At 42.9% G+C, this 18035-nt stretch overlaps 1 protein-coding gene across 3 annotated transcripts in view; it reads right to left on the minus strand.

The window, feature by feature from the left end:
• WDR59 (WD repeat domain 59) overlaps positions 1–18035 on the minus strand; it is a 101537-nt gene that overhangs the window by 30579 nt on the left and 52923 nt on the right. For 2 of the 3 annotated variants that reach the window (XM_059383589.1, XM_059383592.1), the window contains exons 15-19: positions 16171–16266; positions 15882–16038; positions 15332–15401; positions 6662–6815; positions 2936–2992 (exon numbers count right to left, since the gene is read on the minus strand). In XM_059383589.1, coding sequence (XP_059239572.1) covers positions 2936–2992; positions 6662–6815; positions 15332–15401; positions 15882–16038; positions 16171–16266 — 534 coding nt within the window. The remainder of the gene's footprint in view (positions 1–2935; positions 2993–6661; positions 6816–15331; positions 15402–15881; positions 16039–16170; positions 16267–18035) is intronic. The other variant, XM_059383590.1, reaches the window with a different exon arrangement.

Raw genomic sequence — 18035 nt, forward strand, 5'->3', positions numbered from 1 at the left:
ATATATGTTTGACTTAGGCTTTACAGATTTGTCTGTTATTATGAACAACATGAGCTCCCCTCTGGGATGTTCCCTCACTGCGAGTGTGGCCATCACCACCGCTCCCTGAAAGAGGGGCTGCTGCTTCCATCTGACAAATGACGATGTGAGTCTTACTTGAGGCCACACTCCTAAGAGCTGAAATTTGAACACAGGCTGTCAGGCTGCTAAGCCCATCCTTATTAACCTGCTCTTGAGTGCATGATTTTGGATTATAAAGAAAAAAAAGAAGCCCTAAGACTAAGCTACTTGTTACTATGTGAACTGTTTGGCCCACCTTTAAATGCATCCATCTCTGCATAGGAGATGAACGTCTGATGGGAGTGAGGCCTGTCCGACACCCCAGGCCCTCCAATAACTGCTCATTTCACTTCTCTGCCAAGTACCCCGGGCACCCTGAGCCGAGCCAGAGCCGCAGGCTAAACACCAGCAGAGACAAGAGGCGGCCATGGCTACTGGCTTCACATGGGGGTTCCCTGGGCTCAGCCCCAGATGCTATATTACAGGCCAGGGTCAGCCCCTCACTCTGTTTCATCCCCTTTCTGGGAGTGGGAGGGGTAGGCACGTTCAGAGGGAAGAGAACAGAGTCCAAAGAGATGCCTTAGGACTCTTCCCTCTGCCCATCTGGGGTCCTTGGTTACAGAGATGGGGAGGAAAAAAACCCACGTGAGTCAACAGGTACTTGATGAAAACGTCGACAGTGGTCTTGGACAACCTTCTGTGATCGCCCTTCACTGAACTATAGAAATCGTAGTCCGGATTTCCTGGGACTTGCCTGGCAACTTCTTGAGATGGCAGGCTTCTAGCTGGTTCCCCTGATCCGTTCTGATGTGCAGGCGATGTGTGGTGGGAACTCACTCAGTTGCCTCTGAGCCTGTAACAGGACATCTGCTGGGCATTGGGTGGGTCTAAGTACAGCTGCCGCCAGGCCTCAAACTATAAGAGCAATTACGGGACCACACTGCACATTCATCTAATCCAGTAAGGAGCGAGTGCAAAATGTTATCAAAAATCTGTAAGGGGCCATAAAAAAGAGTCTCGTTTTTTCTATTTAGTGGTTGGTGGTTTTTAAATAGGAAGTGCCACCCCTGCAGACTAGGGGAGTCACCCAATATGCCAGGCTAGTGACCGTGTATGCTGGGGACGCAGATACAGCCAGTCTGCCTATGTACGTAAAGACATGCTCAGTCTCTGAGCAGATGTCAGAGCCTTAGGTCCTTGCTGTTCCCAAAGGAGCACAGGTAAATTCCTTGCAGCAAAAAGGGTTCATATTCCATCCACACTTCCCCAAGACAACTTCTTCCCTTACATCTTGCTGGTGATTGGAGGAATCCCTCATCTGTGCCATTGTCAGGTGACAACATGCAGAGAACAGCGACACACCAGGCTGAGGTGTGGTTGAGCGTTCCAGGTGAGGGGAGGGCACTCTGGCCTGACAGCCCCCGAAACCTCCCGCATGGCTCTAGTCCCACTCTGACGGGCTTCGACGGGGGCGCTTTTCTGGGCAGTAGGCTCGGTCCTTCTGGGAGGCAACGGGCCCGCGTTTCTCTTAGGTCTTCTCAATGCCCCCATCCCAGAAAACACCCCTGCCCCACAGATTTCATAAGCAGGGATTGAGGAAGAGAGACAAAACGAGACAGACAATTATCACATGATGAGCACCAGAATACTCCTCTGAACATACCAAGAAGGCGTTCATGGACTCATAGGAAGGAGGACAGGGAGGAAAGGACTGGGAGAGGTGGGGGCGGGGGGAGGCATTGGTGCGAATAGCACTGAATGACAACCAATATAGCCAGCTTGCGACTGTACCACCAGTGTTACTGCTACAATCGGAGGCAACATCAATGCCAATAAATGGGTTAAATGTAAAACAGCCCAAGAATAAGCCACCAACTGCTTCGCAGCAACCCCACCAACAATGCATAATCAGCAGAGTGGGCAGTGAGTCAACGTGAGCTCCTATTTCAATAGCAGCAGGAGGAGAGACTTCTGGAAATCACTGGAAATCCAGCAGTCAGGTTGGCTGGGACAGGCTTTTGGAGGGATGGCGGCCACGATGGCCGCTCCACCTGCAAGCTGTCAGCAGCAGTGGTACGTGCTAGTCAGGGCTCCTGATTTCAACTGGTTTCGATATGAAAAGGCTATAAGGACTCTTCCCCCACCAAATTTTTTACACCGAATGAAATTTACACAAAAGGCGCAAGGCTGCCTTTCACAGCCCGAGGCCACCTTGGCACTAGTGAAACATGAAGGGGTTGGGAGAGGAAGACAGAAGAGGGGGGATGGCCCACGGGAATGAGGAAGAGAGAAAGAAAAGGAAGCGAGGAAGTCCACAGCAGAGGTTTCATTGCAGTGCAAAATACTGTTGGTAAGGGGAAAAAAAAATTGTTCCAGAAAGTTCCCGAAGGATTAAAGACTAGCTTATGCATCATGCCAATGAAGCAGGTGAGCACTTCCCTCTTTAAACTAGACCAAGACGATAAAAACAGAGAGACAAAATGGTGGAAGCCTCTTCTATCTTCCTCTGCTTCACCCCATGCCAAAGGTAGGCTTTTGAAAGCTCCAGGAAATGATACAAATACTCCAAATGAAATTAGGTAAGCAAAAGGCTTACAGTTGGGGTTCTTTGCAAGAAACCCAGTGTCTGGCTTCGTTTTCAAAGAAGCCCGTTCAGGATCCTTAACGGTCTCAGTCTTCGCCCAGTGGAAACTGGATAAAACGAGGAGGAAGTCCTTGGGGCCTGACTCCCAGGAACGAAAAATTTATTGTGCTGGTCCTGAAAACCAGCCAGCCTGTCTCTCAGGTTCCTCAAAGCCAGGCAGGTGGCATTTTATTCTTGGGCCTTTGGGCAGACAGGATTAGTCAAGGAGAGCATTTGCACAGCGCACAGTACCGGGAAGTCGTTAATTGCTTGTATGGACCAACGTCGCCGGGCAGAGCGAGGAGACATCTGTGCGTGAAAACGTTACACCCAGGAGGAGGGAAGAAAAACACCAAGAAAATTAAAAGGGAAAAATATAGAATAAAATGAAAGCTTCCCACACATCTGATGGATTAAAAGGTACCACAATACACTGCAAAACTGGGTTTGCATGACTACCCATCCGAACTTAAACACAGCAGTATCTCAACGCCCTCACCGCCCTCCCGACCCATCGCACTCTGAACCCAGCTTCAGTGTCCTCGTTCTTCAGCTCAAAATGCATTTCAAGATATAAGGAGGCTGAGCTCAAGCTTGGGATTCTCTAGGGAGGATGCCAGGGCAAGTCGAGAGATGGGTGGAGGGTCTCCCCTTTCCATCAAGAGCATACGTATGTGTGAAAAGATTCTCATTCCTAAAAAGGTAGAAACTGTTTCTGGTGTGTGGTTTGGGGGGCACAGGGGAAACTGGGAGCCTTGACCTCAGGGCCACAGGTCTATTTTCGGAGTGATGGGTGAGCAAGCACACACGGGAAATGGAGAGAAAGAGGGAGCAAGGCTGAAGAGCTGCCCTCCCGAGGGCGCTCACTAATGGCATGAGTGCGAAACTGGGGCGGAAAAGCACTGCCGATGGAAATCAGAAATTATTCTATTAACTTCAAGACCGCCTCAGTTATTTACATTAGCTCTATTTTAGCGACATAAACTGAAGCATGGGTGGAGGTTGCAGAATTTTAGAAATGTTTATAGGCCAAGGCCTAATGTTTATCACAAGTTCTGGGTCCTCTGATTTGCCCTAAGACTAAACAATATTTCATCAACTATTAATAGTTGGTCCAGTTACCAGATGAATGTTAGCATCTCTCTGGGCTTTCTAACTTCCTGTGAAATTTGACAGTTGGCTTTGGTTGTTGGTTTTTTTTTAGGTCTCTCCCATTTTTTTAATATTTAGGAATGAATCTTGGAATTCCATCCAGAGAACATTTGGGTGAATATAATAATATGACCTAAGTAGGGCAGGTTAAAAACACATAAAAACAAGAGAAACAAACAGTAAAATCCCCAGTGGGTCCATAAAGCTTCTTATAATCTCCAAAACACTCTATAATTACTTCATGCTTTACTTTACATGCTATACTTTAATGCAGTTATATTCTTTTTCCTTTACTCTTACTCATTTAATGATCTCAAGGGTAGAGATCTGAAAGAGAATAAAGATATGTAGGGGGAAAACGGGGGCTGAAAATAAAGACTTAAGCACAAAGAAATGTAGTAATCTAGAATCATTTTGAGAACAAAAGTAATGAAAGTGGTATTATTTGACATGTCAAACTAGATACCTGAGGATAAAAAAATACTCCTCGAGGGATAAAACTATATCGACCTCTTAAAGGAAGGAAGATCGTCTCTGTAAGATATCACGGCCATACTTCATTTCCCTCACTCCCCCAGTCCCCGCCTTCGGCCCCATGTAATGGGACGGACATGAACAAGGCTCAAGGAGAGATGAATTTCATTTCAGATTCATCACAAAATGACTCACTCGTTTAACTGCTTATGAGGTTGAACCACATGAAACTTTCTGAGGTTAAAAACAGTCAAGTATCAGTAATTTCATAGGATTTCACCGAATTACTATATGTTACCCACTGAGATGTGCTTCCCTCCCCCAGAGCTTCTAGGATTCTTACGATGTTCTATTTCTTTGCCCTTGTGACTGTTAATTCACTGAATTATATGCTTATGACCTGTGAACTTTTCTGTATGTATATCACACAGAAATACAAACGTTTCATATAAAATTACCATTAGTGACTACCCGTATTTTATATGGTCAGTCTCTGAAATACAACGTCAAGATCACTTACTATACTAGGTCATCCTAAGGGACTATCATAGCCTGTGGAGAAGCTGTATACTGGGAGTCATCCCAAAGTGAAGTATCACAGTCTTTCCCCTCCTCCCCAACAGATCCTGTCTGGTAAAAGGTAACTATCTATGTGCTTTTGGTCCCTCTTTATAATTATGGTGTTTATGGCAGACCATGAAAAACATGAATATAAGGCTATACAAATGTTTTGGCATTAGGAGAGGTCCCACCATGGAACGGGAGTTATTTTGACTAAGGCGTGGCCTTTCTGCACTGTCAGAGTCAAAATGCTAGTCTACCTCTTTTCCCAATCCAAACCCAAGCACGAGTAACACATGACATGACTCAGAGGAGGATTCAGACCTAGCTCTTGGCTAAAAGATCTCCTCAGCCTGGCCCTGATGCTGAAGAAAATTCCCCCATTTACCCAACCACGAGTTTGTTTTGACTGTTAGTCAATAAAATGCCTGCTAGCTTGCTTAGAGGGAAGAAAACCTAAGAATTTTTAATGTAAAGGACTTGGGAAGATATAGGTGTTCCAGTAAGGTCAGGGACAGCCAGAGGGGCACAATTCCACCAGAGAGGTGAAGGGGCCTACAGAACGGCAATAATCACTGTCTCCATTCAACGGAGTGGTCTTGTCCAAGGTTGGTCCACCTCAATCAGCTCCTGCTGTCCATTTCAGTCGCATACAAACTCTAAGACTCGACAAGTCAGAGGTGGCCACCTACCAGTGTGGACCAAGGCCAGACAATACATTGCAATCAAAGTGCAGGCACCTCTGACACTAGCTGGAAATTGGGTTTTTATTTAAAATAACTCAACTTTTTAAAAAACACATTCCATCTATAGTCAATCCATCATTTCCCAATTAGTTGGGGACAGAAACAAAGAATTCCTAAGGACTGAGCTGGTTAATAACTCAGCAGTAGCTCTGTTTAAAACATCATTGTCAGTTAAAAGCCAGTTTAAACCAGCCTCTCAGTCTGACAACACAGAGAGAGTTCTTAGCATTCCTACGCTCTGCCAACCTTCTCTACATTATCGTCACCAAAGGCTTCTGACAGCTAAATAGCTACATTAGGGATGACGAGTTCTTGAAGAACCCAGGAACACAAGGATGGGCTCAGGGGATTTTCATATAAACTTATCCGTTCAGATGGGCACTCTGGTGCAGACAGTAAAACCATAAGACCCCTCACAGATCAACTTTAAAACTTCTCACCGCTGTGACGTTCTAAATATCTTGAGATCACAAGCCTTCAGAAGCTTCCCTTAATTTGCGGACAAACATAAGAACACTAAGGAAGATCTGCAGGTTAATAATTCTACTTGAGGGCGCCTGGGTGGCTCAGTGGGTTAAGCCGCTGCCTTCGGCTCAGGTCATGATCCCAGGGTCCTGGGATCGAGTCCCGCATCGGGCTCTCTGCTCAGCAGGGAGCCTGCTCTCCTCTCTCTCTCTCTCTCTGCCTGCCTCTCTGTCTACTTGTAATCTCTGTCTGTCAAATAAACAAATAAAATCTTTAAAAAAAAAATAATAATAATTCTACTTGAAACAATGGGAATCACCTTAACAAATGGGGTAACGGGATAGGGTTAGATGGAGAGTGAAGAATATGGATTATAACAGAACCAACTCACCCCTCCACACACAATTCACAATAGTTAAAATCAACTGTAAGGAACAAAGCAAAGGTCCTTCTTGAACAAACCAATTTTGGAAGTTGAAGACTAAGGTGGATTACTAACTTTGCTGTGCATAGCAGGCAGGGAGACAAAAAACAAGAATCCAGTCGGAATTAGAATCATAGACCATGGCCTGCTGCTTACCCGCTCCTTGTAGTAGAAGGAGCTGATGGAGACCTGCTCCTTCTCACTGCGAGTGGGGCTCCCACTGTATAAACGAAGGTTCCCAGGGGCTTCTGTGCGGATCTTCATGGGCGCAATCAAGCCAGTATGATAAGCAGACAAGGCTGACAGAGACCTGTGGTTGAAAATGCAGAATTATCCATACTGGCTATAGTCTTCCCATATTTCCAAGTAGTGTTGCTCTTAAGCACATGATGAAACCAAGAGAAAAGATGGGTAAAATGGGGAAAAAAAAAAGAAAACTCAAAAAAAAAAGAAAAAGACCAAAACGAACTTATAAAACAAAACAAAACAAAAACGCTTTGTTAAAACAGAGAATACTTCCAATTGTATACATAGACAATTCAAGAAAATCAGCAAATTAGTAGAGCAAATAAGTGCATTTAAATAGGAGGCCAATCTATAAAAATCTACTTATTTCTATACATTAGAAACAAACATTTGGAAATAAACATTAAAAATTTTTCATTTACAATAGCATCAAATACCTAGAAATAAATTTAATTTAAAAATGTGCATTGAAAATATAAAATATTGCTGAGAAATTAAAGAAAACCCAAGCCAATAGAGACATATATGATGTTAGTGGATTGGAAGTTTCCATTATTATTGTTAAGGTGTCCATTTTCTCCAAATTGATCTACAGAGTCAACACATTTCCAATTAAAATATGAATAGGCTTTTTTCTGTAGAAACCAATAAGCCATTTCATATTTTTATAAGACTACAAAAGACTTGGAGTAAGCAAGCAATCCTCAAGAATAATAAAGTTGGAGGACACACCTTTGCAAACACGAAGACTTACTGTATAAAAGCTACATTAAGAGTATAATGTTAGGGGTGCCTGGGTGGCTCAGTGGGTTAAGCCTATGCCTTCGGCTCAGGTCATGATCCCGGGGTCCTGGGATCGAGCCCCGCATCGGGCTCTCTGCTCAGCAGGGAGCCTGCTTTCCTCTCTCTCTCTGCCTGACTCTCTGCCTACTTGTGATCTCTGTCAAATAAATAAATAAAATCTTTAAAAAAAAAAAAAAAAGAGAGAGAGAGTATTAATGTTAGGGGCACCTGGGCGGCTCAGTCATCAAGCGTCTGCCTTCAGCTCAGGTAATGATCCCAGGGTCCTGGGATCAAGCCCTTCATCAAGCTCCTTGTTTGGCGGGAAGCCTGCTTTCCCTCTCCCACTCCCCCTGCTTGTGTTCATGTTCTTGCTGTGTGTCTCTCTCTCTGTCAAATAAATAAATTAAATCTTTTAAAAAAACTTTTTATTAAAGTATAGTGTTAGATAGCATCCAACAGTACATTGAAAAGATTATTCACCACAACCAAGTGGAATTTATTCATGGGATGCAAGGTTGGTTCAACACTCCCAAATCAACCAATGTTAATCAATGCATTAATAAAAGAAAGGACAAGAACCATATGATCCTCTCAGTAGATGCAGAAAAAGCATTTGACAAAGTACAGCATTCTTTCTTGATTAAAACCCTTCCCAGAGTAAGGACAGAGGGTACATACCTCAATATCATAAAAGCCATCTATGAAAAAACCACAGCAAGTATCATTCTCAATGGTAAAAAGCTAAGAGCTTTCCCCTAAGGTCAGAACATGGCAGGGATGTCCACTCTCACCACTGCTATTCAACATAGTACTAGAAGTCCTAGCCTCAGCAATCGGACAACAAAAAGAAATAAAAGGCATCTGAATCAGCAAAGAAGTCAAACTCTTACTCTTTGCAGATGATATGATACTTTATGTGGAAAACCCAAGACTCCACCCCAAAACTGCTAGAACTCATACAGTTATTCAGCAAAGTGGCAGGATATGAAATCGATGCACAGACACCAGTTGCATTTCTATACACCAACAATGAGACAGAAGAAGGAAAAATTAAGGAGTCGATCCCATTTACAACTGCACCAAATATTTTAAGATACCTAGGAATAAACCTAACCGAAGGGGCAAAGGACCTGTACTCAGAAAACTATAAAGTACTTAGGAAAGAAATTGAGGAAGATACAAAGAAATGGGAAAATGTTCCCATACTTGTGGATTAGAAGCATAAATATTGTTAAAATGTCCATCCTACCTAGAGCAATCTACACATTCAAAGCTATCCCTATCAAAATACTATCAACTTTTTTCACAGAGCAGGAACAAACCATCCTAAAATTTGTATGAAACCAGGAAAGACCCCAAATAGCCAGAGCAATGTTGAAAAAAAAAAACCAAAACTGGTGGCATCACAATGCCAGACCCCAAGATCTATTTCAAAGCTGTAATCGAAAGAGTACGGTACTGGCACAAAAACAGACACATAGGTCAATGGAACAGAAGAGAGAGACCAGAAATGGACCTTCAACTCTATGGTCAACTCATCTTCAACAAAGCAGGAAAGAATGTCCAATGAAAAAAGTCTCTTCAACAAAAGGTGTTGGGAAAATTGGAGAGCCTCATACAGAAGAATGAAACTGGACCATTTCCTTATACCACACACACAATAGACTAAAAATGGATGAAAGGCCTCAATGTGAGACAGGAATCCTTCTCAAACCCTTGAGAAGAACACAGCTCTTCGACCTCAGCTGCAGCAACTTCTTCCTAGACACACCGCCAAAGGCAAGGAAAGCAAAGGCAAAAAAGGAATATTGAGGCTTCATCAAGATAAAAAGCTTTCGCACAGCAAAGAAAACTGTCAACAAGACCAAAAGACAAGAGACAGAATGGGAGAAGATACTTGCAAATGACATATCAGATAAAGGGCTAGTATCCAAAATCTATAAAGAATTTGTCAAACTCAACACCCAAAACACCTTGATTTAATCCAGTCAAGAAATGGGCAGGAGACATGAACAGAACATTATGCAAAGAAGACATACAAATGGCCAACAGACACATGCAAAAGGGCTCAACGTCACTCAGCATGAGGGAAATACAAATCAAAACCACAATGAGATACTACCTCACACGAGTCAGAATGGCTAAAATTAACTGTTCAGGAAACAACAAATGTTGGCAAGGATGCAGAGAAAGGGGAACCCTCCTACACTGTTGGTGGGAATGCTAGCTGGTACAGCCACTCTGGAAAACAGTATGGAGGTTCCTTGAAAAGTTGAAAATAGAGCTACCCTAGGACCCAGCAATTGCGCTACTGGGAATTTACCTGAAAGATACAAATGTAGGGATATGAAAGGGGCACCTGCACCACAATGTTTACAAGAGCAATGTCCACAACAGTCAAACTATGGAAAGAGCCCAGATGTCCATCAACAGATGAATGGATAAAGAAGATTGTATATACACAATGGAATATTATGCAGCCATCACTAAAATGAAATCTTGCCATTTGCAACAACGTGGATGGAACTAGAGAGTATTATGCTAAGCGAAGTAACTCAATCAGGGAAAGAAAATTATCATATGATCTCACTGATGGAATCTGAGAAACAAGGCAGAGGATCACAGGGGAAGAGAGGAAAAAATGAAACAAGAGGAAATGAGAGAGGGACACAAACCTATATTAAGAGACTCCTAAACTCAGGATGCCTGGGTGGCTTAGTTGGCTGGGCATCTGCTTTCAGCTCAGGTCACAATCCAGAGACCTGGGATCAAGTCCTGCATCAGGCTCCCTGCTCGGTGGGAAGCCTGCTTCTCCCTCTGCCTGCTCTACCTGCCTTCCTCCTGCTTGTGCTTTCTCTCTCTCTCTCTCTCTCTCTCTCTGTGACAAATAAATAAAAATCTTTATGAAAAAAAGAAGAGAGAGAGAGAGACTCCTAATCTCAGGAAACAAACTGAGGGTTACTGGAGTGGAGGGCGATGGGAGGGATCGGGTAGCCGGCAGATGGACACTGGGGAGGGTATGTGCTATGGTGAGCACTGGGAATTGTGTAAGACTGATGAATCACAGACCTGTACTCCTGAAACAAATAATACATTATATGTTAATAAAAAAAAGGGGGGGACAGTGTTGGCATACAGAAAAACCTATAGATCAAAGGGGAAAAATAACAAACTCCAGAAACAGACCCACAAACAGGGTCAACTGATTTTCAACAATGATATCAAATGCAATTTTATTTAAAAGATTTTATGTACTTATTTGAGAGAGAGAAAGTACAAGTGAGGGAAAGGGCAAAAGGGGAGGGAAAAGCAGATTCCCCACCAAGCAGGGAGCTCAACACAGGGCTTAATCCCGGGACCCCAGGATCGTAACCTGAACAAAAGGAGGAGGCTTAAGCAACTGAGCCACCAGGCATCCTAATGCAATTTTTTTTTAATCAATGCAAATTCAATAAGAAAATTCCATTTTTTCCTTAAATGGTGCTGGAATAATTATATATCTCAATTGAAAAAAGTGAACTTTGGCCCCTACTCACATCATAGACAAAAATTAATTTGAGATAGACTATAGCCTTTAAATAAGGGATCTAAAACTATAAATTTTTAAAAGAAATTGGAAGAATATTTTTGTGACCTTGGGTAGGCTAAGTTTTTTTTTCTAGAACACAAAGGCACTAATCATAGAATTTTTTAGGTGACAGACAGGACTTCATCAAAACTAAAAACTTCTTGGGGCACCTGGGTGGCTCAGTGGGTTAAAGCCTCTGCCTTCAGCTCAGGTCATGATCTCAGGGTCCTGGGATAGAGCCCCACATCGGTTCTCTGCTCAGCAGGGAGCCTGTTTCCTCCTCTCTCTGCCTGCCTCTCTGCCTGCTTGTGATATCTGTCTGTCAAATAAATAAATAAAATCTTAAAAAAAAAAAAACTAAAAACTTCTTGTTTACTAAAAATAATTAGGGAAAGAGAAAGATAAGCCACAGACTCAGGGAAAATTAACACATACTTCTAGTAAAGGATTTACAACCAGAATAAAGTATTACCACAGGGGCGCCTGGGTGGCTCAGTGGGTTAAGCCACTGCCTTCAGCTCAGGTCATGATCTCAGGGCCCTGGGATCGAGTCCCGCATCCGGCTCTCTGCTCAGCAGGGAGCCTGCTTCCTCCTCTCTCTCTCTGCCTGCCTCTCTGCCTACTTGTGATCTCTCTCTGTCAAATAAATAAATAAAATCTTTAAAAAAAAAAGTATTACCACAATAGGGCACCTGGGTGGCTCAGTGGGTTAAGCCTCTGCCTTCAGCTCAGGTAATGGTCTCAGGGTCCTGGGATCGATCCTGCATTGAGCTCTCTGCTCAGCACGTAGCCTGCTTCCCTGTCTCTCTCTGCCTGCCTCTCTGCCTACTTGAGAATTCTCTCTCAAATAAATAATTCTTTAAAAAAAAATTAACACAAATAAGTAATAAGAAAAATAGACCTAAAGAAATGGGCAAAATACTTGAACACGCATATCACAAAAGAAACCCAAATGTTCAATGAGCACACAAAAGCTGCGCAACATCACTAGCCATCACCTTGATGAGATACCGCGTACCTACCACAATGGCTAAAGTTGAAAAGACTGAAAACACCAAATTTTTGAGAGAATGTAGAGCAACCATGTGGTAATTTTTATTTTATCAGGCCCCAAACTGGAAATAACCCAGATATCCCTCAAGAAGAGAATGATAAATAAAATGCATTATTTCATACAATGGAACCACTGACATATATAGCTATATGGATCCATTTCAAAAACATTAAGTTGGGGGCACCTGGGTGTCTCAGTTGGTTAAGCAGCTGCCTTCAGCTCAGTCACTTCAGCTCAGAGTCCTAGGACTGAGCCCCACATCAGGGCTCCCTGCTCAGCGGGGAGTCTGCTCCTCCCTCTCCCTCTCCAATTGCCCCCGCCCCCCACTCATTCTCTCTCTCTCAAATAAATACATAAAATCTTTAAGAAATTTTTAAAAAACAGGGATGCCTGGGTGGCTCAGTCGGTTGGGTGGCTGCCTTTGGCTCAGGTCACGATCCTGGCATTCTGGGATTGAGTCCCGAATCGGGCTCCTTGCTTCGCAGGGAATCTGTTTCTCCCTCTGCCTCTGCCTGCCACTCTGCCTGCCTGTGCTCTCTCTATCTCTCTGACAAATAAATAAATTAAAAATCTTTAAAAAAAATTTTTTTAAAAAACAAAAACAGTAAGTTGAACAAAATAGGTGAGATAAAAAATAGCACATGCTGCATGACATTCTGCTTAGATGAAGTTCAAGCACAGGCAAAACTAGAACTACAGTGATGGACGTCACAAGACAGGTTTCCTCTGCGTGGAAGGACAGGGGAAACTTGGCTCTGTATCCTGGTCTGGGTGCTTGCTGGTCATCAAGGCATGCAATTCCCATTCGTGTACTGTAAATTAGACCTCAGTAAAATGCTGTTCCAAAGTCCAAATACTCATCTTCTGGTTTCCCTTTGAGAGTAGGTGGTTGATTTTTAGTACAATGTTTAAAATAAGAAACCCAAAGCAATTACAGGGTCTCTGACATGTAACTCCTCAGTCCTGTCCACCAAGGTCTCGTCTGCCTGGGTTACTGCAGAGAATGGCAGACTCTCAGGAAAGCAGGAGGTGAATCTTCTCTCTTTCCTATAAATATGCTGATTCTATTCCAACCAGCACACCCAGATGTTTGCACCGGGAGGGCTTCCGTGTTATCCTGGTTGCTACACTGCAGAACCAGAAGTCTACATATGCAACTGGTAATATTTAAGCTTAAAAAACCAGTGGTAGGGGCTCGAGCCTGGGTGGCTAGGTGGGTTAAAGCCTCTGCCTTCGGCTTGGGTCATAGTCCCGGGATCCTGGGATCGGGCCCCGCATCGGGCTCTCTGCTCAGCGGGGAGCCTGCTTCCTCCTCTCTCTCTGCCTGCCTCTCTGCCTACTTGTAATCTCTGTCTGTCAGATAGATAAATAAAATCTCTTAAAAAATAAAAAAATAAAAAACAAAAAAATAATAAAATAAAATAAAAAACTAGTGGTATGGGCAGGGGGGCTGCGCGTGTGTGGAGACAAGGGTATGTACCCAAACTTCCCACTCAATTTTGCTACACATTTAAAACTGTTCTAAAACATAAAGTTGATTAATGAAGAAAAAACACCCTTTACAATATGCCCCAGCAATTCCTCTCCTAGATATGTACCTGAGAAAAATGAAAATCTAGGCCCTCACAAAAATTTGCATACAAATGCTCCTAGCAGCATCATTCATAATCACGAGGACGTGGAAATAACCCAAATGGCTATCGACTGATGAATAAAGAAAGAAAAGGTGGCATATATGTATGATAGAATATTATATGGCAATAAAAAGAAAGGAGGTTCTGATACGTGCTACATGTATGAGCCCTGAAAACAAAACACCAAGTGAAAGAAGCCTGTCACAAAGGGCCACGTAACTATATGATTCTATTTATATAAAATGCCCAGAATAGGCAAATTTACGTGCAGCCATCACTACAGTCAATTCTACAACATTTTAAATGACCCCTAAAGGAAGCTGTATTCCCCAACCTGGCAACACTCCCAGGTACCCTAGAGGCAGGGTTGGGCAAACACTATCTACCTTCTGTCTCTGTGAATATACAACAATTATTTTAAATGGGTCAGCTATATCCTGTGTGAATTATATCTCAATAAAACAGTATAAACATAAACAAATACATGAACACACACACACACACACACACACACCAACAACCAGTAGTAATAATAGGAAACACAGAGCAACATGCCAGCCATTGTTCTAAATGCTTCTCAGGGATTTACACATTTAATCTTCCCAACAACTGAAGGAGGCAGGTGCCAGGATCATCCCCAAGTTATTGTTGAGGAAACTCAAGCCCAGTTTAGTAATTTGCCTAAGGTTACAGAGCAGCAGGGCCAACATGAGACCCCAGGGGCTTGGCTCCAAAGTCCACATTCCCATTTGCTACTTAGATTGCGTCTTAAAAAGAGACCAAAACAAATAAACCAAAAACCCCCACACAGAAAAATAACGGAGACCAGACAGAAAGCATGTTGAAATGCTAACAGTGACTCGCCAAGGAAAAGGAGAGCTTTCAAATTTTAATTTAAAACTTCCATATTGTGAGTTTTTCCAACCACTTAATGTCATTTTTAAAATAATTTAACATGTTTCAGTAATATTAGGAGTGCCATATTGGCGCTGTGGACCAGCAGATGATCTTTTTCATTACTTTTTTATTTTTATTCAATGTTCAAGTGATACTTTAGCAATAGGGGAAAAGCACATTAAAGAAGAATTTGCCTTGTGTTGACAACAGCTTTTTTTTTTTTTTAAGATTTTATTTATTCATTTGACAGACAGAGATCACAAGTAGACAGAGAGGCAGGCCGAGAGAGAGGGGAAGGGAAGCAGGCTCCCTCCTCAGCAGAGAGCCCGATGCAGGACTCGATCCCAGCACCCTGGGATCATGACCTGAGCTGAAGGCAGAGGCTTTAACCCACTAAGCCACCCAGGTGCCCTAACAACAGCTTTCATCAAACTACTTCTGATGGTTTGGTAGTAACTGGACCTCCCAAATCTTAGCTTAGTGGCAATTTCACGAACCTCATCTTTCTTGAATAAATCTTATAGTGGGTATTTACTGAAGAACTAAAAGCACCTATCCAAAGACAAACTCAGTGCACATTCTCAGACGTCTGCCCACTTACGGCCCCCGTGAACACAATGGACATCTGAATCTCTCAGGCTCACCTCGGAGTAGGTTCTGTTGGAGACACTGCTCGATGCATCGTCATTGGCCTTGTGAAATACACCAGATACCCTGACAAAGGAGACACCACATGTGCACATCAAGGTCAATTAGCTGCACGTGGGAAATCCGAAGCTGCCCTGGTCAGCCCTGACTGTAGCCATACATAACAAGGACGAGGGTCAGAATCGCTAGAATCCAGGAGGGATGGATTGTGTGTGGCATGGAAAAAATCTTCCCAGATACTTTATATCTGTATATAAAAACAGGACAGGGTCCTGTCCTGTGTTGAGAATCAGGGATCTGAATAAGACTCAAGTTCATGCTCATGAGAATGCAAAAAATTAAAACTGTAATTCGGTTGAACACTCTTATGATGTGTCTGCAGAAGTTAATTTGGCATCAGACCATTTAACACTACAGCAGAGTTCCCAGGAAACAAAACCAAATGACAATTTCCTGATTTTTCTGAGATTTCTTTATAGACTACAGGACACTCTGGGCTTCTTGCTCTCAAAATCTAGAATCAGAGAACCAAAAAAAGAGACCCACCTGCTCCGCAGAACCTGGCCCCCGAGGTCCTAGGGAAGGGAATATTGGCATCCTGGTACGACCCGTAGGCAGTGGTCACCCGGGCAAACGTTGGTAAGGGTGGAGGGACAGAGTTTGGGAGTGCAAAGGGGTTGCTGGAAGTGCTGTCTTCTTGGTTCTGAAATTTAAAAATTAACAGACTAAAACCCACAAGCTGTCTTAAAGCTGACTTACAAAATACGGATACATTAGTTTGGGGAGGAAGAAACAAAACAGAAGATCAAAGCAGAGGTTGGTAGGAGAATCCCACCACAAAAGACTCCAGGCAGGAGACGAGCTGGCGCAGGCAGGGCTCCAAACAACTCTGGTTTCGTTTCACTTTTTGCAGAGAAGTGTCTTTCAGGATCTAGAAAAGGCACGAAACACAGTCAAGAATAGCAACGTTCCTTCTCCTGATTCACTTTTATTCTTCAAAGCAGTGGGAAGTCGTGAAGATGCAGGGAGACGGGAGCGTGGCTGTGTCTGCGGCTTCCAATGAAGCATCCTCCCTCCCACCTCCTCTAGAGGCTCACAGAGCAGATTCGAGAAGCTCTCTCCTTAGCCAGGGCAGGCAAGGCTTGAGCGAACACATTCTTTTTTTTTTTTTTTTTTTAAGAAAACACATTCTTGGGTGCCTGGGTGGCTCAGTGGGTTAAGCCGCTGCCTTCGGCTCAGGTCATGATCTCAGGGTCCTGGGATCGAGGCCCGCATCGGGCTCTCTGCTCAGCGGGGAGCCTGCTTCCCTCTCTCTCTCTCTGCCTGCCTCTCAGCCTACTTGTGATCTCTCTCTGTCAAATAAATAAATAAAATCTTTAAAAAGAAAAAAAAAAGAAAACACATTCTTTCCTGTGAATTCTACTCCTTTCCTCTCCTTCCAGCTGAACCCCCACCCCCTCATGAAAATCTCAGGATCCTAGAAGTAATACCCAATACAAGCCAGGGTGAACAGATTTCACTTCAGTGGAAATCACAACGTATCTTTTTTTTTTTTTTTTTTTTGCTTCTTTAAAAACACAAATCCTAACATTTTAAAGCACATGCTATAGACATAAACTAACATACATACTGAAGACAGGCGTGTTAACTGGGCTTGTGGGTTGCACTACAGAAGTCATTACCCACGGGGGCTACACAGCATGTGAAGAGAGGTTAAGTCTGAACTGAGATGTGCCGGCGGGTCTGGGTGGCTCAGTCAGTTAAGCGTCTGGCATCAGCCCAAGTCATGATCTCGAGGTCCTGGAACTAAGCTCAGCTTCAGGCTCCCTCTGCTGCCCTCCCTGCTTGTTCTCTCTCTCTCAAATAAATAAAATCTTTAAAAAAAAAAAAAAAAAAAGGAAAGGCCCAATGTCAGCTGCTAGGCATGCTGAATTAAGATGTGTTGTAAGTGTAAACTTCATACCAAGTGTTGAAGATTTAGTACCAAAAAAAAAATGATGCAAACTCTTGCAATAATTTTTATATGGATTACATGTTGAGATGAGAATACTTTGCATATATTGGATTAACTAAAAATATTACTGAAATTAATTTACCTGCTTTCAATTTTTTCTTTTTTTAGTGTGGATACTAGAACATTTTAAATTATGTGTAGCCTGCATTCTATTTTTATTGGATGGCACTGAATTAGACCTTTAAAGATACCTCTTAATCCTATCATTTTTATAACAATAGCAACATCTATGTTTTTTGTATGTGCAAATAAGACAATGAAATATTCAAATTCTGAATAGACAAACAAAAAAACTCATAACTCCAGAGTCATAACTCTAGAGAACAAACAGATGATTACCAGAGGGGAGGGGGGTGGGGATAACAGGTGAAACAGGTACTAGGGATTAAGGGGTGCCCTTGTGATGAGCCCTGAGTAATGTACAGAATTGCTGAGTCACTATATTGTATACCTGACACTAATCTAACACTACATGTTAATTATACTTGGATAAAAAAAAAATTTCCAAGCACAAAATGTACCTATATAACAAAATCAAAGTAGCATTTGAGAGATCCTTACACCCCTTGAAAAATTTCTTGGTCACGTATCTCCCTCCAGGAAGATGGGTCAAGTGTCTATGATAGAAACGAGGCAAAGGCTGAATAGCGTTTGGGTCATCTTGGTTTGTCAGGACATTTCAGTTA

This window comes from Mustela nigripes, chromosome 17, assembly GCF_022355385.1.
Source record: "Mustela nigripes isolate SB6536 chromosome 17, MUSNIG.SB6536, whole genome shotgun sequence".
Classification (NCBI taxonomy): domain Eukaryota; kingdom Metazoa; phylum Chordata; class Mammalia; order Carnivora; family Mustelidae; genus Mustela; species Mustela nigripes.